General features: G+C 43.9%; 1 protein-coding gene across 1 annotated transcript in view; it reads right to left on the bottom strand.

The window, feature by feature from the left end:
- The window catches only part of LOC118769627 (disintegrin and metalloproteinase domain-containing protein 33-like), a 92,904-nt gene that overhangs the window by 53,903 nt on the left and 16,670 nt on the right, over positions 1-22,331 (bottom strand). The window contains exon 3 of the mRNA XM_036516833.1: positions 1,519-1,595. Coding sequence (XP_036372726.1) covers positions 1,519-1,595 — 77 coding nt within the window. The remainder of the gene's footprint in view (positions 1-1,518; positions 1,596-22,331) is intronic.

The following is a 22,331-nucleotide window of genomic DNA, read 5'->3' as shown; positions in this document are numbered from 1 at the left end:
GGTCACAGCATTATCTATGGTTTATGCCGGGGCTATAGCCACAGAACTGTGCAGATGTACTTATACAGGATTACTTGGCTTTGACAGTTTCTTCCTATCAGGTATTCCATTCAGTGTGTAACATTTGCCTGATTGCCAGCGAATTGTTTTTATACATGAAAACATCATTTATACCATTCTACCCATGTGCGTAAAATTTGATAGCAGAAATAATACTAATGCTAAAGGATAAAAACGTTTATTTACTGCACAATAATCTGACAAAATGAGTGTCTACTGAATGCAAAGATCTCTGGCCATCCATCAGAGCAAGAAGTGCAGCCTGATGTTTGTGTCTTCATTTTCTCTTAAGAACTGACAATATTCAGCCTCAGCTTATGAGCTGAAGGCTGGAGTAGCACTGTGGACTCAAAGGAAATTTGATTGTTTGCGTTGACCTTCAAGAAATTGGCTCTGTAAATAACAAATACTTTTTTAATAGGAAATGAAGTGGCCTTTCATTGTAATGTCAAGCTCAATAGTGCCATCTCCGAGCTGGCTAAGGCTGGATCTTACTCATCACACACCCAGAATGCAACGGTCCCAGCGCTATCTCATTGGCAGCAAATCATTAATACACCCCTCTTCTGACACTAGAGTTACATTTTGAAATAAACTGTATGTTAAGTTCAATCTCCAGTTGGACATATATGTTAAAATAATATTGTATCAATGTTGCTTTCCTTAAAAACGGGAAAGCCAAGGCACCAGCTGTCATTTAGACTCGGTTTCCACTTTGAGTGACAGAACCTGCTATGTTGTGAATGATTCTCTGGGCAGGGTGGAGGCGTGCAATGTTTTGTAATGGATGCATGGCTAGGCACAGGGGGGACTGTGAGTGGGAGCATGGGCCAACCAGTTAAGATCACTGCAAACACACTACTCGCTGCCTTCCATTTCCGCGCCTGATTCTCTACCACAATGCCCGCTTAGGAAACACACTCTGCACTCTCGTCAATTACAGAAGTCCACTGTCTCTGCTTCTTTTTCGGTATCATACGATCTTTCAGACAGAGGTTAAATAAACGAGGACACTTGCAAAACACATCAACATCTGTTTTCTACCATAGTGCAAATAGCTTGCCAACTTTAGAAAATGTAGGAAATTAGCAATCATGTCTGACTTTAAACAGATGTGCATCCTCTGCCTACGACTTCATTAACAGCATTGATATTGGTTGAATGAAAAACTAAGCCTAAAGAACGCGCAGAAGTACAGAGGTTGTATAAGGGCATTGTGTGTCGACAGATACCTCTGGACTTCAGAACCTGTCATTCCTGTGATCAGGGCTGGATGAGGGTTTATCCTCCCAAACATCAGTGATTCCATGAAAGTAAAGCCCCAAAAGCTGACCTAGGATCAGCTCACCTAGCCGAGATTGCATGCAAAAAGCAGAAGGTGAACCAGACACCTCTTTTCCACTTCAGCAGCATGCTGCCTGGCAGCCTGCGGGGGTGGAGTGGGAAGGAGACACTTACTGATTGCGCTCCACCTGCAGCACCAGCTCCCTCCCTTCAGCTGTCAGTGCTATCTCCCCACTATCCGGGTACTGGACCTGCAACAGGAGAGACCGGTCAGGGTTCCTATCCACACCACACCTACACACACACCCACACACACACTCATATGCACAAACACACACACACACACACACACACACACACACACACACACACACACACACACACATCCAAAGGGACGTAACAGCATGCCTCTGTGGGACACTCTTACATGCACACGCACGCACACACACACACACACACACACACACACACACCCACCCACACATACACTCATACACACACACACACACACACATCCAAAGGGACGTAACAGCATGCCTCTGTGGGACACTCTTACATGCACACGCACGCACACACACACACACACACACCCACCCACACATACACTCATACACACACACACACACACACACACACACACACACATCCAAAGGGACGTAACAGCATGCCTCTGTGGGATACTCTTACATGCACATGCACACACACACACACCCACACATACACACACACACACACGCACACGCACACGCACACGCACACGCACACGCACACGCACACACACACACAGGATAAGGAGAGATTTCTATGGCTGCTGTTGGTGTTGTGCCAACAAATAATTTGGTAAACAATGGCAGTAATACCGAAGAAGCTTTCTGACAGAAATTGATCAAACGTGGCATCATCAAGACAGTTCATCAATGATGAAAGCAGACTTTTCAAAGGCTGCAGGATTTTTTTTTTTTTTTCCACATTTTTGAATTTTCTGAAGTCACTGTTGTAACTGCTATGTGGAGCAGAACAGTTTATCTCCTGCCTCAGTGACACTTCAATTAACCCTGTTCTCGGGGAATTCCACTGTGTTTCATCTCTTTCAGCAAAAACATCTACAGAGGGCGTGTGCCACATAGGCAGCGTTCTCATCAGCACAATCAATCCAGCGTTAATCTCCTTGTTGTGAGATAAGGCCTTTAATGAACAGAACCTCAGCAAGTCTTAAATGGGTTTGCACACAAGTTTTGTAATTACAACAGTCGGACAAATAATACGGGTGTAATACACTCACAAATACTTCAGTCGTGGAAATGTGTATCTGTAGCAATGACAAAAAAAAGATGACTTTGGATGAAGGGGAATAAATGTGCGGTTTAGGCCTGCTGACACTGAGTGCAAGTTAACTCAGTAAGCCGGGGCCCTTCCGCGGCAGGCAAACTCATTTTGAGGCAGATGAAGTGAGACACGATCGGGTCACAGATCTCATTGCATAAGGAGCGCCCATGTGAAACTTTCCAAAACGCTGCCTTTTTCATGCAGCGGCGCCGGGTAATCTGTTGGCTGCTAATTTCCGCTCGGCGGATTTCTGAGCGCCGCGCGCGGCAGGCTGTCCTCGCTGATAGACAGAGAGCTCTGAGTAGGAGGCAGAGCGCTTTCATCTCTGAAGTATCCGTTCCAAGATGCCAAGCTTCCACATACATCGCCGATTCGTTCCCGTAACTCCGGCTCCGTGCTGCGCAGGGGGAAGAGACAAGGTCTCGATCCAAATGCAACATGGTTTGCAAAAAAAAAAGGTGACACATACCTAAGATTGGTCCTCCATAGCTCTAATGTGTACGCACACATTCCAATTACACACTCAAAACGTCCTTGCAACTGAAATAAATCATTGTCCCTCAGAATTACCGGCTAACAAAATCAAAGAACCGTTTATGCAGCAATGCATAACATTTCTCCTCGCCTTCTGCCTGTTGGCACAATCTCCCTGTTGAGGAGCATTTAAGGTAATTCTCTGAAAAATACACTCTGAAGAAGTGCGCGGTTGGATATATGACAGATCTGTCAATCAACCTAGTAAGGGATACCTACTTGCCATGTCTCAAGAACGTTCGGCTAACAGCCTCCTTTGGATTCCATCTTCCAGAAAACGTATTAGCATATCCAATCTGTGATTGAATATATATGAAAACAATAATGTTGGTCATTTGCATGAAACAGCCCCAGATGTCCTTCACAGGCTCTTCCTATTTCTGTGTGGATGGCTATAAAGCACGCCTTGTGACCTGAAGAAAAAGCCTCCTCATTGAATGAAGCTCAAATCAGAACTTCTCTATGACATATTACTGAAAGATCACCTGCCATCCCATATCTGATCTCTCCTAGCTCAATACAGTGTAATGTAGCTGTGTCAGATAATTGTTAGTCACTATGAGTATAGTTGCATGATGTTTCCTGTATGGACCATTAATGCCATATAAACACTATAAAAAGGTAATACTGCTATGACACATGCTGATATGATACACTAAAGGTATGTTACAGTTAAGGATAACTGCTAATTATTGTATGTATGATAAAAAGAATTTCTACTGTATGTTCACATTTTAGCATGGTTAGCATTTTAACGTGCATGTGCTGTATTACCTGCTGCTCTCTTCCTTCATTATTGTTCTCTGCAGCTGAGAGCTCATTAATGATAGCTTTACTGAAAATTGAGGCACTGATTGGGCATTTTTTTGTAATTAGCTTGTACACCTGTGGTGACATTCTATTTAGGGACATACAGATTGCCACCAGTAACATCATTTACTGATGAAGAAAAGGCTGTATGCTTTTTTGGAGCAAAAAAAAAAAAAAAAAAAATCCAACAGCAGATCTTTTATCAATGAGGAACCTACAATCATACACATGATGTTATTTTCATACTAGTCCATCACACAACCGCAATAAATCAAGCATTAATTTAAAACATTCATCTAGCATGACTAAATGTAAAATAAGACATACAAAACCCAATAGAAATCAAGCTTTTGTTATGCATACTGTATTTGGAAAATCCCCTTGTGCTCTGTGATGTTATAGTATGAATAATGCCATGTCAACTAATATGTCTATTGATCTGAAACATAAAATATTAAACATCATATTTTATTTAATAGCAATTGATTTTTTTTCCCTTTTTCTTTACTGTCAACATGAGGAGAGCTTACACAAAAGAATATTTGGAATAAACACGTATTCAACTGCCAAGGCTTGACATTAATGGTTGCCCAGTTGCACGGAGACATTTTGGCACCCACTTTGAGTTGCCCAGTTGCCCATCTTGGCAACCAAAAAATATGATAAAAAATAACAAAAAAACTGAATGTCCCCTCATTGCCTTGCATTATTGTTTTACTGACAATATCAAGCAATAGCATTTGTGCCTATAATTCCCTGGTTCCCCAAGGGAGAGCAGGGAACTGTGTAATGAATTGCCTCTAACTGTGACGAGGCACTCTTTTTATGTAGCTTGCTAACCTGGCTTGCTAGCCACCTTACATTCAGCTTAGTTCAGGTGCTGTTGTTCTCTGACTGGGAAAGCACTACACATGTATTATTTTGTGTTTTTCCCACTTGTATAAGCTAATAGCTGAGAAATGGCCTAATATTCAGCATCCTTTTGTTAATATTATAGGCAAATGCCACCTTGAGACCTTGTTTTGTACTGTAAATAAGACATTTTAACTTGAAGAAAGAAATCTATAAACATCCAATTTTCTTCTCCAAAAACAGTCTTGAGAGGATTAGATATTATCATTTTACAGCCTCTGAAGTGTTGTTATCCTAAAATGAAGAACCCAAGGTATGGATGCACTTATGTATGTTGCAATAAAAAAGGACAGTGAAATGTCAGCAATTTACCATTGCAGGGGATTTGGGGAGGGTGGGGAGGAAGTGCATAGTGTTAAAACCTGGCGACTTATTGCCCTTCTGGGCAACCAAAAACTGATGACCGCTGGCCCAGCCAAGCAACCACATGTCAAAGGAAGCATTGAGCCCTGACTGTGTCACAAAATCAAAGCAAACTGCATGGAATACGGTGCGTTAAAATATTAAAACTTGTGCAAGAAGGACAATGTTACATCAGAAGCAACAAAAATATTAGATTCCTTTTTGTTACCTTTGTGCACAATTGCAATACAGCAGTGATGACTCAGTCTGTAGTATTTGTCATACCCTACTTTGAACGAGATAGATTTGAGTTGTCATTAATGCCTTGAATTAATGGGATAGGTTCACGAACCCCAAAAAATTAATATGTAAGACAGGCACACCTTTGTCACACCTCTTACTCATTAAAGATTTATTACCAGCCCACTTGCTGGTTGCGCTGTTTGCTCCAGTGTCGCTAAAATACCGAAACGGATTTGGACACACCTCTTCAACATCAGAGCCAGCCATCTGCCCTCTGCTCTGCTGCTGCCTAAACAGAGCCCACTCTGTTGCACCTGTTAAAGCTTCAAGACTGAAAGTATCTCCATAGGCATTGTTTCAAAAGCCACCTCTTCCCTCTCACTTTTGACCTGAATATTCCTACTAAAGAAAATATTTTTAAGCGCTTGGCTCAAAGCGCTTAAATCAAAGGACTGGCTCTCTAACCTCTATCTCACACTGCAGCTACTCCACACCTCAGATGTACTAATCGCAAGCATGGTTCCCTAACCTCTACCTCACACTGCAGCTGGCCCATGTATTGGAAGGTGCTGAGGAACTGCTAGCATGTCCCTTATCATCTCCTCTTCACCATATCAGCAGGCCAGACAGTGTGCCGTGTCAGACACAGGGAGAAGTACCACGTACCAACAGTCAGCTGGCTACAACACTCAATTCTATATCCAAAGAACAAAGCAGAATCCAGTCTGAGAAATCCATCTGCTTCAACACAGCTGGTTTTCACTTGCAAAACAAGCAGACAATCAGATTAAGATCTGATTTTAAAGTCAGTTTTAAAGCAGTTTTAACTGCAGGGGCAGTACAGAACAAAGAGTGTGTTTAAAGTTAAATGGGAAAAATGTTTTTAACATTAGCTGGCAGTCATTAGCTAATCATTATTGGTTTAAGAGGAATTACAAATGTTTTCTATGTTAGACATGATACTTGAGTTTTATCATTGGAAAACACTGTTACATCAATGCTGGCATGGGATAAAGGGCAGGCATGACCAATTGACCAACTGGCCAATATCAGCCACATCACAAAGCTTCTCCACTTGTGTGGGACTCTGTCAGTCAGGTCTGGGATTGATCAGAAATGTGGCTTGTCTTAAGCAGATCACTACCATGGGTTTATCAGGCACTCACTACCAGTACCCAAAAAACCCAAATTCAAAGGTCTTGGTCTTTGTTTTTAAAGCTGCTTTAAAAAAAGATATAGACAAATTAACAGGAGGCCTGTATTTTGCTTCTGACATACTTTAAAGTTAACATATGACAGGATTAAAACAGTTCTTGCAGATTCATTCTTATCAAAGCTGGTAAAAACTAGACCCTGAAATAGTTATCTTTCGCCATCCATCATAACTGCTGAGAAGTTAAGAGGCGGAGATTTGATTGGTTCCCTGGACGCAATCAGTTATGAGCTCTGGCAAATTGTACTCTGGAAAATTGTAAAAGCGGAGTTGGAGGAGGGCGGCAGTGTTCTGAATCAATGCATCTACTGCAGATCGGCTTCCTCCTCTTAAGTGACAGCAAAGAGGGACTGTAATTAATCTACGTCTACTATGTGTCAGAAAAGCTAAAATTAAACAACGAGTCCTTAAGATGCACACGCTGGGGGGATGAAAGTAACTATTATAATGCTTTCTGTAAGGCAGTCACGGAAAAATGTATGAACTATACTTACCATTAACCATGTCGCCTTCAACCAATTCAATAGTCTTATTTTTTTTTTCCAAAGACAGTTTCATGTGTACAGATTTGTAAGATGGTATGCAACAGAAGCCAAACAACAATATTAAAAAATATTCTCCTCGGAATTCTGTTGTCTCCAAAGGGTCACATATATTCCCGGCAATGTGAATGAGCAAGCGTGTTAACAATTTCACAATTTAATCGAACAATTTTAGTCTGAGCACACACAAAAGGAAACCTTGTATCCACCATGCAAGTCCACATCTTTCCTGACCTACACATTAAGTTACTGAAATGGAGGCATTCATGTAAGCGACATGCTTTTTATTGCCAATTTTATACCACTTACATAAACGGGATGCATGTGCTGCTATTGTCTGCTGTTGTGCTTTCACATGGCGCTATTCAAACCAGCAGTAGAAACAGCATGTCAACTGACTTCTCAGGAATGACAGAGAATGAGGCACAGTGGGGGGTTACTGGTCATATTCTGATACAAGAGGCCCCTGAACAGATTTACGCTCCAAAAAAAGCCAAAAATAATAATGCAGTACACAGACATGTCTAAGAAGGTGGTAGAAGCAAGTGTTCCATGTGGGAATTATTATATGTTATCATTAAAACTACCTCTTTAGCTTGGAGTCACCATCAAAAAGAAAAAAAAGTGCCTATAGAAGAGGTGCCTCAAACAGATGATACCAGAAGGTGCATGTATGGTGGATTTTCATATTTTTTAAAATTGGAATGCCCAATTGTTTTTTACCCCTTTTTCCCAAATGAAACCCCCAATTACAATTTGAATACCCAGTTGTATCCTATAGCTGATGCTCAATGCCCACTAAAAATCCTGAACAGACAAACAAATATTCAGCATATTCAGCTCTCCTCCAAAATGCATAACACCAAGCACCACTTCTTTTCACATTGCAGTCCCCAAGCTGCACAGACATGAGTCTGAGGAAGCTCATTCTCAGCTTTATGCAGGCAGACTAGTGGTCACACGATTGACCGGCCGACCTACCAACTGCCTGGTCTACCAACTCTTATCCTGTGATGAAATGAAGCCAATTTGTTCTACTACAGTGTGTCCCTGGCCATCGCTAGCTGATGACATGGCCGGCACTGAACTTGGCTTGTAGAGCTCAGCTTGAATTCAAAGTGGACGTCAAATATATCATGAAGAAGCCCACCATGGCTCTCCTTAGTTTTCCAATGAGCCCCTAATAGCAAAGACAGCATTTTCATAAGGGTGCATTACAGCAATGTTGAGAAAGCACTGGGCTGTTGCCCTGCTGAAAACATGGGTAACGCTCAGCTCGTTCGCAAATGGACAACAGCGTGAGATGAAGCAGGCACGATCCCTGGCCTCCATGCGTCAGACCGCAGAGTTAATTAGACGTTCCTGCTTAGTCATGTTCCATAAAAGGCTCCCCTCAACAGGCAGTGGTTCTGATCACAGGGTAATTCAGAAAAGGGAAAATGACATGCTACATTATGCTCGTGCACTATTGTGTTCAGAAGTGCCGTGAAGTGCTCGAAAATGGACACAAATGGATGGAATGGGAACGCAGTTCACTAATTTAGTGGTTTTCTGTTCTGATATTTGGATTATTTTTGTTGCATGAAGTGTTTTTAAATTCGCTTTATGAATATGTACCAAAGTTATGACAAAACAAACGTGGTAGCAGCAGTGAAATGCTTGTGTATGTTGGCTCAGGTTCCCCACAATTTTTCATGAGGAGAATCTTTGTCTGATTGAAACTATATATTAAATAGGACATCCTCTACAGGTTTAACCTGTTGGATTTGGGAAGATTTTGGGGTGTGGTATCTCTTCTAACATGCCATCAATTTTCTGCAGTGCTCTTCTGGGGAAACATATGTACAACGGGTGGAACAGAGCCAACGAAATAAGACAGCAAGCACAAAATTCCTCCCCTGCCTACCACAGAAAAATTGATTTTTATCTCTAATAGGATCAGGAAGTAATAGACAAAGCAAACAGAATTAACCGTGTTTTGGCTAAGAGCTAAATTAGATCTGGATCCTTTGTGACAGTGTCGAGGTTGGGTGTTAAATCCGTGGGGAACTGAAGGAAATTGGTGAGGTGTGGTGGGGACATCCATGGCTTCAGCTTTGCTCTTATTGACCCATTGAGAATAATGGCCGTCTGTGCCTGAGGGACAACCCTAGCGCTATCGTCTCTGAGTAGAAGACAGGGGCAAAGGATGTAATTCCTGAAACATTACATTCACTTCAACTTATCACGTCTTTGCAGACTAAGAAATCCTTATCTGAGAGAAGATGCCCGGGATATCTGAAAGAATCTCAGGAAGCTCCAGCGCTCAGAGTCCCTCTGGGGTAGGTTACCAAAGCAGCACAGGCTGCCAGTGCAAATGAGGACTGCGGCAGTCCATGATGGGACACCCTTAGACCGATTAACTAAGATGACACAAAGTGTAAGACTCTGCCTGCAGTGCTTCAGGGATTATTGTCAATCAATCTATCAGTTTTCTTCTGATGATACATTTCTACAAAACAAATACTCTTAGAGCGTCTCTTCCAGATGATTGGAAAAAAAAACCCAGACAAGCAGGGGTTAAAAAATGGTAAATTCCCTGACCCCAGGAAAGAGGGACGAGACACTCCTGGAAAATAGCAGAAAGAGAAACTATTGTGGGATAGTATACAAAGTCTAGTAAATGAAAATATCCATTAGTGCACTGTTCACTTCAGACACTGCAACTCTATGTGGCAGGAAGAATGGCTATTGATGGGACTCCGGCGTGCTACAGGTAGCACTTTTACCTGACTGGACTGCAAGTGTGCTGGTCCGAATTGTTTCTCACCCCTCAGGAACCACTCAGTGCAGCATGAAACCCAACCACCGAACCCGTCTTCTCAAACAGTGACCATTGTAGGAACTGACATTCCAGGAAATGGCTCTCTGCTCTTCTGAGAACAGAGAGCGGCGGCATGCAAATTGCCTGTCTTCCACCACATCCATTTGCTGTAACTCTATATCTGTCTATTGAGTAGTTTTTCCTCCAGAACAAACTATTTCTGAGAATTCCTCTGGGCCTGTAAAGGGCAATGATTATGTGCAAACCAGCCATTACACTGAGGTTTTTGTGATTATTGTCACAAGCATGTCATATTTCCTTGAGCCATTGTCAAAATTGTTGTGCTTGTGAGGACCTATAGTATTACACACAACAGTTATACCATTAGAAGAGAATGTGAAGAATGAAAATTTGGTAAAATTGGATGCCAATATAGAAGAGCATGGGGTAATAGTTTCAAGCTTGATACTCTTGGACACTACTGTTCTAAAATTTCATTAAATTAAATGGAGGATCGTGATTAGGTCATTTTAACATGGTTACAAATATGACCACAAAAATGCTTATGTCAAGAGCACTCTGACCAAGTAAAAGTAAACAGGAAGATATTCTATGTTCTGACCCGTAAGCAAGGGTCCTGAATCATTAAATGCACTAGATCCCTATAGCCCTCAACTAAAATCACAGAAAATTTGAATTGCACTGAAAGGGACCATCACTGTTTACATTTCAGCAATATTCCTTGTCTGAACTGCAGAGAAAAATGGGGCCATTAATGTTTGTATTTCAGCAACATTCCTAATCTGAATTGCCCGTCTGAAAATATGCAGGTTGTGGAATGCAGGAGAGGTGAGGCTTCCGAGTGCGTCACCCTCGGAAACTGTGAATAAATAATGTGAAATAATGTGATTGAATGCTTCACGTACCGCGACCCGTACCTCTTATGCACAGTTCTGCTATCCCAGTTTTGTGCATTCATCAGTCCTCCCCCCCGAAGACAGCCTCTATTGGAAGTCACAAAGAGCCATTCATCATCTCACAGTGTTGCCAGGCTGGTAATACGAGGCTTATTGATCCTGGTCCTGCCCAGCTGATTTAGTATATGAGAGTGTTCTCCACTTCAATATGTAACACTTCCAAAGTTCACCTCTAATGTACTGCATAGCTCTCCTGCATGACTGAGGTTCACTGTCTCTCTCTGGTGGAGGCCATATTTTTCCCATCAGTTGCTGTGTACCCTTTACTGTTAAACTGTATGATGTGAAGACCAGCGTTAATGATAAACAGATGGTTTTTTTTCTGCACAACACAAAAAGAGCAGTTTCTACTCTCAACATCTTTGGAGGTTTGATGTATTTGCCTATGGATGGGTTAAATTTCATTTCAGTTTCTCCTTTGTTATTAGCCAAAGCCCACCTGCCTGCCTCCCACAAAAAACATTAGGCAGCAGTCAAACAGCAAAAGTCAAACTGATGAAGCAATACATGTACAAAAAATAAAGTGTGTCCCCCACAGACAAAAATAGAGATCAGGGAGGGGGGAGCAGGGCTAATTTACAACAGGCAGGATCGTGTCAAAGCCTCTCAGCGTTTTCTGTTCTGTACACCCCTCCTGTAACCTTGTTTTTCCCAATTCCTGGCTGCAGACTCGTTCCCGGCATGAGCATCACTTTACATAAACACAGTGCCTCTGCCTAACCACTCTGTGGTTCACAGTAAAGAAAGAGCGAGGGAAAGCAGAACTGTATTCGAGACGACCGAAGAATGTCTTTTCTTTTGCTGGTCATGCAATGAAAGACACACATTTCAGTAACTGTTGCTGCCAACAATATCTGGTGCTTTCTTTAACTTGGACATTTTATGTATATGTATCTATGTATTATTTGTGACTTTGCTCTGTGCAATGCTATTGAGATTTGTGTAAAATGAATAATAACATTAACTTTTGGTCAGGGGTCAGAACAAACATGGCACTGTGTGTGTGTGTGTGTGTGTGTGTGTGTGTGTGTGTGTGTGTGTGTGTGTGTGTGTGTGTGTGTGTGTGTGTATACACACGCATATATATACTTCAATGATCAGTGTACGGGCTGAAGAACAAAATAGGTTAGGAAGGGAACAGAGAAGAAAACAGAAGAACAGACACAGAATGAGTCTGCTGTGATGATTAAAATATGAAAATTCAAAATGATTTGCTCTCTTACACAGACAGCCAGTGTGAGGAAATCCGTTACGGGAATCAGTTGGTTGTTAGATAAAAACATACTGATCTGAAAAAGTCTTGGAAAAAGGTCTTGTATGTGTGTTCCACCTAAACAGACATAGATCAGGGATTGTGCAGATGTTCTGGCTTTCAAACATTCCATCCTGTGCCATTTCAGTATTTTGATGGACTTTTTGTATTGTTACACAGAAATGCCTACTTGTGTGTTCATTAAGCCCCTGGTTGTTCCTAGTGGACCAAAATACATATTAGGATGCTGGTAATGAGCTTTCCAGCATTGGCACAATGTAATTAGTTGTAATGAATTTTCACAATCAAGGATGTTATACCCTATAACAGATGACCAGGATGTCACAATAGAGGTCTTAGACAGGCATATCCAACCTGCACATGAACAATGTGGCTTGGTTTTGCCCTTTGCCCTTTTGCCCTTTACATTAGGCTCTATTTAAAGGCCACAAAGCCCATAAAAGTATTGTTATTACAGCTTGACACAGGGTATATTGCCTTGCTTTCAGTCTGTAGCCACTAGTGTTGTTTTAGGAAGCCTGCATAGAGGACTGGGCATCCTGTCTAAGGTAATTCTCTCTCAGCGCCAAGCCGGGAACGCGTCTGGAACGTTATGTCTTGATAGATGACAGCCGATGCCGATGGGACAGCTGGGTGACGAGCGAAAGCGCGGCTCTCCAGGCGCTCGCGACTTTAGGCTGTCTCCCCTTCCGGGTAGCGCTGAAGGCCCGGGTGAGGGTGGGGTGGACAGAGGCAGCTCCAAAGCAGGGGAAGTGACAGGCGGGGACTCGACTGCCAGCGCCGTTTGAACACAAAGCAAGGGGACCGAGCTGCAGATGCACGAACAACGCCTTTAGAATTCAGCGAGCGTCATCCTAAGGCATTGTAATGGAAGGCATGGTGACTGTGTGCCGGCGGTTCCTCGGGGCCTTTCTGCTTGGCAAAAGCGCCCTGGCAACCAAACAGCAGCTTGGCTGAGTTGAGGCAGAAACCAGAGCCATATACTGTTTGTCTACAAGCGAAATGAGGCAGGATTCTTCTCCGGGCCACTGTGGCGGGTGAGGAGCATATGCACAGCACATATGGCACATGTTTGTGCTCTTTGGGCCCGCTCCGTTAAGTGCAGCCGGTGGTCTCCTTCCCGTGGCCCGAGTGTCGAGCAGATGACAGTCAACTCCAGGTTTTTCAGGGTAATTAAGCTGAAATATGTAAAGCCGGTCCAGGTGTTGGAGGGATTAAGGGGGCCTGCCGAAAAGCACAAACCCCAAGATCTCAACATTTGACATGAAGTTGGCAGCAAGAGTGTGAAAATACACATATGCAGTGCGTGTTTTATCCCGCGATGACACAGACGAATTTCAAAGGCAAGTGCATACGGGCAAAAATGGAAATCAGTTTGTGAAAGGTAAAACAAATGAAAAAGTTTCAGGACTACCCTCAAGAAAAGAAAAATTAACACCCTATCAAAGCATTTTGATTTTTCGGTTTGAAGTTTTTTGACCTTCATTGTTACTTTTAATTTTATTGCTGACTCTCAGGGAATATGTCATTACATACTACTTGTTTTTTTTTCTGTAGTACATTTTTTCCCATTACAGACCACTTCGAATGCGTGTATGTTTGTATTTCACACGACACCTCCTCTAACTCACCTATACAGTTACATTTTTACTGGAACAACTGAAGTTAAGCACTTTGCTCAAAGGTGGAACAGCCATTGACAGACGTTGACCTTCTAAACCTGAGGTCAAGAGTCCAGTTCTCTGACCACTTTCACAAACAGTACTGAACCCTTCAAACAGACCATTAGATGGCTGAGAAAGCACTATCACTCTCTGAACTATGACCAGTTCCTTTCCTTCTTCTAAAGGCAGGCAGCCCTTCAATTGTAGTAACAGTTCAGTCGCACTTGGGAGCTGCGTGTGAAAATTACCTGAGTCCAAAATGCAGCACCTTCTAAAGAAATTTCTGACTCATTAGCTTATAATAACAACAATCTGAATTCAAGCGGCCCACTTCTGCTCTCAGGCAAATGTGTGAGCCGAGATCTACTGGAACTTGAGGCTTAAAAAAGGAACCGATTCTCAACAGGCGACCACTTTTCATCACCGCGAGTGGAAGAGCGGGGCTTGGCCCAGGTGGGCGAGTGCAGTCGGGAAGAGCGAGGCAGCGGGGACGCGGGCAAGTGGTCTCCATCTCCGGCGAGCGAGACGCCCACGCTCTGCAGCGAACAGAGGCAGCCCACCCGTTCCTATTTACAGGCCCCGGCATGCTGAGAATACTGATGAGCATTGCGAATATGCTCACGGGGTGTTACGTACGATCGCCTCTCTCACACACGTGCGTTCCCATGATGGAGTGCGCCCGGCGGACCTGCCAATTTCTATCAGAGCCCTCAAGCAAAAACATTTCCCAAGAGCCCTAGCCTGTCTCATTACCCCCCTGCCACCCTCTCTAGAGACGATCTCGGTGGAGGCCCACAATGCATTGCGCCAGAACATGTAGTGTCAATTAGGGGTGTTCCTGGCAACAGTGGCCACAGAGGGTGCTGCATGCATTAAAGGAGGTGGCAGAAATCCTGGAGAACCACCACTGGGGAAAGGCCCCAGCCAACAGCTTTCCTCATCTGTGCAAATGGCAGTGTGTCTTCTTTCATCCAGCAGGACTGTTTATGGATACTGTACCAAGCTGAGTAGGTACTGGTGCCACTCGCATCCATAGACTTTTATCTGTTATGTCACTGAAGTCTAATGGCAGTGATGCTCTCTCCGCAGAGTGTACACTTATAGAACATACAGCATTCCTGTCTGCAAACTATTTATCAGATGTGTGGTGAGCTGGGGCATGTGGCCGTCAAGGCACAGGCACGGACTCAAACGCAGAGCAGGAGCATTCAGGTTCCAAGAAGTTTTATTACAAATCGCAGGGCAAGTTTGTGGTGGCAGAACAGGCAGGGTCAAAAACCGGGTGGGCAGTCCAAGGCAGAGCAAAACAGGAGCAGGGGTCAAAACAGGAACAGGCTGGGTCAAAACCAGGCAGGCAGATCAGGCAAACAAGGCAGGATGGCAGGCAGGGACAAGGTAGGCCATCAAGCAGGAGTCAGCACAGGTTCAGCAACACGAATAAACAGGTGGGTACGCAACAGAGAAAACACTGAGACAAACTGGCAACAAAACAGAGACAAGCAGGGAATATAAAGGGCTGGGCTGACGAGGAGATGGGATGCAGGTGGGCTGGCAGGCAGGTGGAGGCAATCAGGAAATCAGGTGGGCGGGGACAGGGCGGAGAGTGAGGCAGGGCCGGAACACAAGGGAACTGTAAACAAAAGCACATGGACGACACTGACAGACAGGGAGAACACAAAAACAACAGCTAGGGAGCCGAAGTACTGACAGCGGCAAGGTTCCCATTCTCTGAAAAGTGCTCTAGGATTCTAAACAAATAGCACTGAACAAATCTACCCACATTGTATTGCAAATATCAGCACATTTTTACAACCATATTTCTCAGAATCTGTAAGCTGTTTTAGTCATAGGAGGCTTGGTTCCTGTGACAACACCCTATGGAGCTAACTCAAGGCGTCTCTGCTGGGTACTTTCCTAACTGGCAAGCAGAGAAGGCCTGTGTTAACTACTTGCCAGCAAAAAAGTCATCTTCACTGCTCTTGAGTACTTGTGCCTATAAATCTTATGGCTATCAGCATTTCTGAGAAGCATAATGAAAAACTGACTTTTGCTGAGTGTGTATCATCTCGAGAAATCATGACTGCCATGACATTTCCAGATATAGACTCGTCCAAACATTTTGCTCAGAGCACAGGAATGCAAACACAGGAAGAGGGGCTAACACAAACCACACTTTTCCAGGGTTTACGAAGAAACCTCCTCTCATCACCGACACCCCGCATGAAACCTGCGCATAATTCCTTTTATGGTTTTCACCATCTCTCCATATCGCAATACAACCTCAGCAATAGCCCAATTTAGCACTGTACAAATAAACCCACTGCAGTGATGTAACTCCCTAGAATGAGTGGGAGAGATAAAGTTCCCACTCAGGGGCCCTAGATCTTTTAATGCAGCAGGTTGAGCGCTCGAATAAATAGTCCAAAGGCTAGAGCATGTTGCAATTACCTTCAGTTCCACCACAAGGCTAACTGACACCCACGGTTGCTCCGGCTCGGTACATCTCGGAAACCCGCAGCTTTGAGACGCACTTCACAGCGTCTCCTAGAACACCGGATTTCTCCGGCTGTCATTTCTGACTCCCCAGCTATCCTCAGTCGCTCTTCTGTCTCCCCAGAATTCGAAAGCAGTGACAAAAACTCCCAAAACAATGAGTGTCAAATCCTGGGCCTGACACTGAAAAGCGAGTAGCCATTGCATGATCGATTAATTGTGACCTGGGCCCTACATAAATTCTCATTCTGTCTCTCGCTCCGAACTTCTGGTCCAATGCTGTGCTGGTCCAGCTTGCGCAGAGACGATATTGGGCCCGGCGAGCCATAGGAGGCCAGTCAGAGTTGGAAGGTGTCTGTAATTGCTTTTCACCCCTCTGCTGGTCACTCACTGACAGTGGACACAGCTGTCTATCACATTACTTCTTATACGCCTGAAATATGTCAAGCCCTTGCCTATTCATCAGAATATACAGTAGCCGGATCGCTGATAGCAAGGCACCTTTTAATGACATGGCATTTGGCTAATTATCCACTTTACACAACTAATCTTAATACATCCACTGTTTACTGCAAACTGACAGCAGCAACATTGAACCTGTATTTTTAGCACTGCATCCATTACATTTTTTCATCAACAACATATGACACTCCAAAACTCAATAACTGGGACACCAAGCCAAATATAGCACCACTGAGGGATTACTAGACGTGGAAGATAATGGACAAAGATGTGTCTTGAAGGGCAGAAATGCCTCCTCTCAGCTGTTTGGCTTTGCCCGTGATGCATTATCATACTCTGGGAATTGTGTGTAAAAAAAGAGAGCAAGACAGCAAGGATCTGTCAGGTCGCCTAGTGAAATAATCACAGGCATATTTGTTGAGCATCTGCATCAGTCACTCTGTCGTGAGGATTCTACTTTTTGAAATGGGATTCATAAATCTGACCTTCAAAACACCTGAGTGCAGTGGCAAAACTTCAATAGAAAATGGTATATAGCTATATCACTAAAATGCCCACTTTTCTACTATGATGTAACAAAATTGTAAGGTATGACATGTGTTAGCTGAGATTTTGATTGTAAATAATTGGAGTCCGTTTCCATTTGACGTCAGGCGGGTTGATTGATGTTCATGGTGATTGCATGTTCTCAATGTGACCTGGCTACACTGCACTCCTCACATACATTCAAAATAACCTGCTCAGCGTGACATGTGGGACAGAATGGGGAACATGCGCTAATATGTTGAAAAAGTAAATTGACACCGTGGACTCATTCGGTCCAGCATGCATCGACATTAATAGGTATTATACTTAATATACGTTACATCATGGAGAGGAGAAAATCAAATTCGCCGAGGGTGACGTGCCAATCACCCAGCGTGAGAAAGAGATTTTAAAATCAGCAGGTTCTATCCATACATTTAAATTAGTCACTGATCTAAACCTGGACTCATTAAACGTGACACCCTGTGAAGATAATGACCCAAGCGAAAGAATTAGGAGATGTCAAGAGACCACCATAGACACATATAGCCCTCAATATCTGGTGTGGACTGGAGCGCAGCTACAGTAGGAATGTCTTTCCATCATTGAGGCCTTATACTTTCAGAAAGACTAGCAAGCATTGGGGTTGAAAGTTTGTCACCATGTGGGCAGGCCAGCGAGGGGAGCAACCGCCTTCATCTCAGAGCCCCTTATGAGATTTATCTTGAGAGAGTGACATTTCCACCTCTCAAGACAGTTTACATTATCTTGAAGTATCGTGAATTACTTGTCAAAAGTGAGACGCCCCCTACCTACTGCTTGTCTGTTCTCGAAACCATAAAAATGCGTTTCAAAAAATGCAAATGGGACTGAGAAGATCAAATCATTTCCTTTTTTTTCATACGCTACAGGTCTTGCGACACCTTTTTCAAAAGCTGTCATGATAAAATACCGGCTCATCACTGATTCATCCACCTCCTTTATCGCTGGAATACATCAGTCAGACTTTTCTTCTCACACAACATTAGTTTAAAGTCAGTAGCCTCAAATCATCGTATCTTTTATTGAAGATATACCCACACATTCCTTTTGACAGGGGAAAAAAGTCTTACGGCTACAATAAATGAAGAAGACCATGTTTAAAAGCTAAAAATATAAATCCTTTTTAGCAGCATAAAACATTAATTTTCACACAGCTATAGAAATTCTACTGGAATCTAAGTCATATAGGAATATGCACTGAATTTGACAATGTAATCTTCATATGAAATCTGTTACAAATGCAGGTGACATTGACAAAAAAAAAATCCTTTACCCAGTCACTTCCCACTAAATTCAAAAAGAAGTCACTTTCCATATTGTATGGAGACTATTAACTTTCTGAAAAGAAAAAACGCTGTCATGAAATTTCTTAGCTTACAGAGTCTGGTGTTTAGATAGAGAAAATAGGTCTCCTGAGGTAAAGCTACACTACGGAGAATTAAAAACTCACTGACCCATCTGATACCCTGGCTTGGTCTGCAATGCTCTATGCTATCATGTTATTTCAGCCTTTAGGCTTTCAACATTTAAGACATTTAGAGCTGGATATGCTGGGCAGCTGCAAGAACAGTGTATGACAAGCAACCACCGTGAAGGCATGCTACATCTCCTTCTCCTCTCAGAGGGGCAAGGATTTCAGCTTATTTGCCAAGGTCTCTCAAATCAAGTGAAGGCTTGGAGCTGGGAACGAGAAAGCTGGGGCCTTAAAGTTTCTGGACACCCTCATTTTTTTACCTCTTTGCTACCACCGAATCTTTTTGTCTACGAGCCTCAGCCAGCAGACCCAGGTAAGAGGGTAAGTGGAGCAAGGCAGCATTTAGCAGCAAAAGGCCAGTTGTGGTCCCTCAGTGAATTTGCTTATCTTGGATCACCACCTTTGTGGATGAGACCTTACTGCCATTTCTTCCCCTCTCCTGTTACCTCGGTGGTTCCTGGTGGGGGGCGATTAAATGTTGCTTCCTCCATGACTTGGGAAAGAGAGCAGCCTGTGCCGCGTGGCAGACTGCATTGGAGCAGTGCATCGTGGGAGGTGGCACCATTTGCATCACATCACCCGGGGACGAGACAGTGCCATTGTATGGCGTGGGGGTCTGTCGGCTCGCCACACATGCAGAATAGAGCTTAATCTCACCTCTCCGCACTTCCAGCATGTAAATGAACTCCAGGCTTCTTGATGAAATGTCACACATTCACAAAGAGGCGACTGAGATGAGCGGCTTGGAGAAACGCCGGTCGCAACAAATCCTTGACAGAATAATCACAGGCAACAGGAGAGGGCCACCTAGATTGAATTTGTTCCTTTAGGTCTGTCTGTTTTCATCGGTCTCCCATTGATGAGCGCAGAGCTCGCTTGTGCTGCCCCCATAAGCGAGCGTTGTGGGAGTGCTCTTTATACCAGAATGAATATTAATAGGTTTTTTTTTTTTATGGCCCTGCAGCCTGAGTGCTATTTTTCTCGAGAACCCGGGACCGCTTTCCCCAAACTCTTCAGGAGCTGTGCGCATTAGACGAACACGCTTGCTGGAAAACACAGGGGGGTAAAAGTGCCAGCCTGAGCAGCCCGGGCGCATTTACACTAAAGCGCCGCACCAGTCAAACAGTTGTTCAGCCAAAAAAAAAAGCCACAACCCCTCTCTAATCCCTGCAAGAAGGAGCGGTAATCCAGAGGCGCTTCATCCTTTGCGGGACAGCGTGATGCTCTCCTGTGTTGGGGCGCACGTGAAATATCACACGCAGTGGGGTCCGTCGAAATGAAGGGATTTTGCATGTTTAAATGTGGATCACGGAGGTTGTCGCCGGGTAAAAGACGGATGCACGCAGTGACAGATAATTGAATCAGGAGGTGGAGAACCAAGAGAAGAATCAGGGAGGGATTAAAAAAAACCTATCAAAATTCTTTTTACATCACATAAAGACTTCTGCCTTATTAGATACAGAGATAAGTATCGTAAAACCCACACACTGGCTTTTTTCATCGTTTGGCTGGAAAAACCAGAAACAGGACAGACTTAAAGGTTGCAAGAAATAAGAAATTTAGGTTTACAAAATTTTACTGACTTGGAGTTACATCTCAGAAGGTCACTTTTTACAAGTTGCCATAATTATACGCAGACAAAAATGCAACATGAAATTATCCTGGCGTCACCAAGACCGAAACATAACAGCTCTGCTCATCGAAAAGACTCATCATAGTTACTTTTATAACATAGTCTAACCACATTTAAAGGCATGTAAAAACACTAAGAGCTTTTCTATGGCATCTAAATGGTACCGGTGAGCTCATATCCTGTTCTCTGATTTCAAAACTGTTTTGAAACGGGAGTTTTTCCACTTAAATATTCACTAGATTCCCAGCGTGGATACGCTTGCTGCAGCCTGCAGCTGGTGAAATCTGGAATGGCTCAAGCTGACACACCAATGCTTGCCAGCATCTTGCCAGCATCTACTCATTTGTATTCAGTGAGCTAAGCGACTCCGGTGGGCAAACGGAGGCACGGGGCTGAACTGGCTTTAAACAGTAACGCTCGCGTCAGCACGGCGGGATTTTACATCTGACGAGAGCGCGCTTTGATACGAGGCGCCATCAGCTCGGATGATCACTGTCAATTACCGGGCTCCCAGACGTTTGGCAGCATGATCGTAAAACTCCTCGCTGAAGCTTCAGCCCGCCTTTCAAGGCAGGGGGAACACAGAGCCCGACGTGCATCAAAGTACCCCCACGGGGGGCCCCCCCTGACCCCAATCAGCCATGTGCTGATAAGGTGACCGTTCCTGTGTAAACACAGTCAAACAGGTGCACATCCTCCATGACACACAGGAAAGCGTGGCACTCTGTCTAGTAGACACTGCCTGGAATAGACACATTTTACTTGTGTGATACACCCGTTCATGTTCCGTACGCTCCTTACTATCTCAGCAAGCCCTTCTCACCGGCTGTGGCCCACCCTGGTTAAAGCTCACTTTGACACAGTGCTTTCTGAGCCTGTAGATCAGTGATTGATTGCTTTTCCTGTCTGCCAAACTGTTTCCGGACTAGTTTATCCTTTATTCTTTTTCTTGTTGTGAGGAGGCGCAGCGGTGCATTACTGTCCCTGCCAAATCCGAGACATGGCTGAGGATCTGAGCCCTGCTTCTCCGCGTAAAAAAAAATGATTCCAATTTAGCCATAAACAGCGCGTGGAGCGCAACAGGCACGACGCCCGGACTTAGAGCCACAGCAGCTGCCCATGTGACAACAGGCTTGCTTTATGTAAAAGAGGTCTGGGCCAGAATCCTGTGGCGTAAATTAATCTGACCTTTTCATCGGAACACAAAAGACAGTATGCTATAAATGGTGTGACAGGGGAGGGTCTCAGTGACAGTTTAAACAGGGACAAGGAGGCAGGTGGGTATAACAAGGCCGACGTTCATTTCATTATCGTATTTGCCACACGCAGAACGTCTTACAGCATTTATATTTGTCCTGTTCCAAGGAGATATTTTTGCACTGAAAAAGATATTTGCGTGGCACAAGCATTGTGAATATTTAGCTAAGGGAGCCGCCACACAGATCGCTGAGCCAGACGTGAGATGTACAGCACAAGATGACTCTACCTCAGCTCAGCTCTGTTTGATGAACATCACTGCATTACCTTACACTGAATTCAGCAAAACTGATCCAGGTAAGCAGGTATTACCGGGATTTCAGAGCTGAAATACAGAGAGCTCAGTATCCAATCTGCAAATATATGGGACTACAGGATTAGGCCATCCCAGCCATGACCATAATTCCACGGTGCAGGACACGGACCCACACACTGTCCTCTACTGCAAGGCCTGAACCCGGC

This window comes from Megalops cyprinoides, chromosome 22 (assembly GCF_013368585.1).
Source record: "Megalops cyprinoides isolate fMegCyp1 chromosome 22, fMegCyp1.pri, whole genome shotgun sequence".
In the NCBI taxonomy this organism is placed as follows: Eukaryota; Metazoa; Chordata; class Actinopteri; order Elopiformes; family Megalopidae; genus Megalops; species Megalops cyprinoides.
This window is presented reverse-complemented; position numbering and strand designations above follow the sequence as displayed.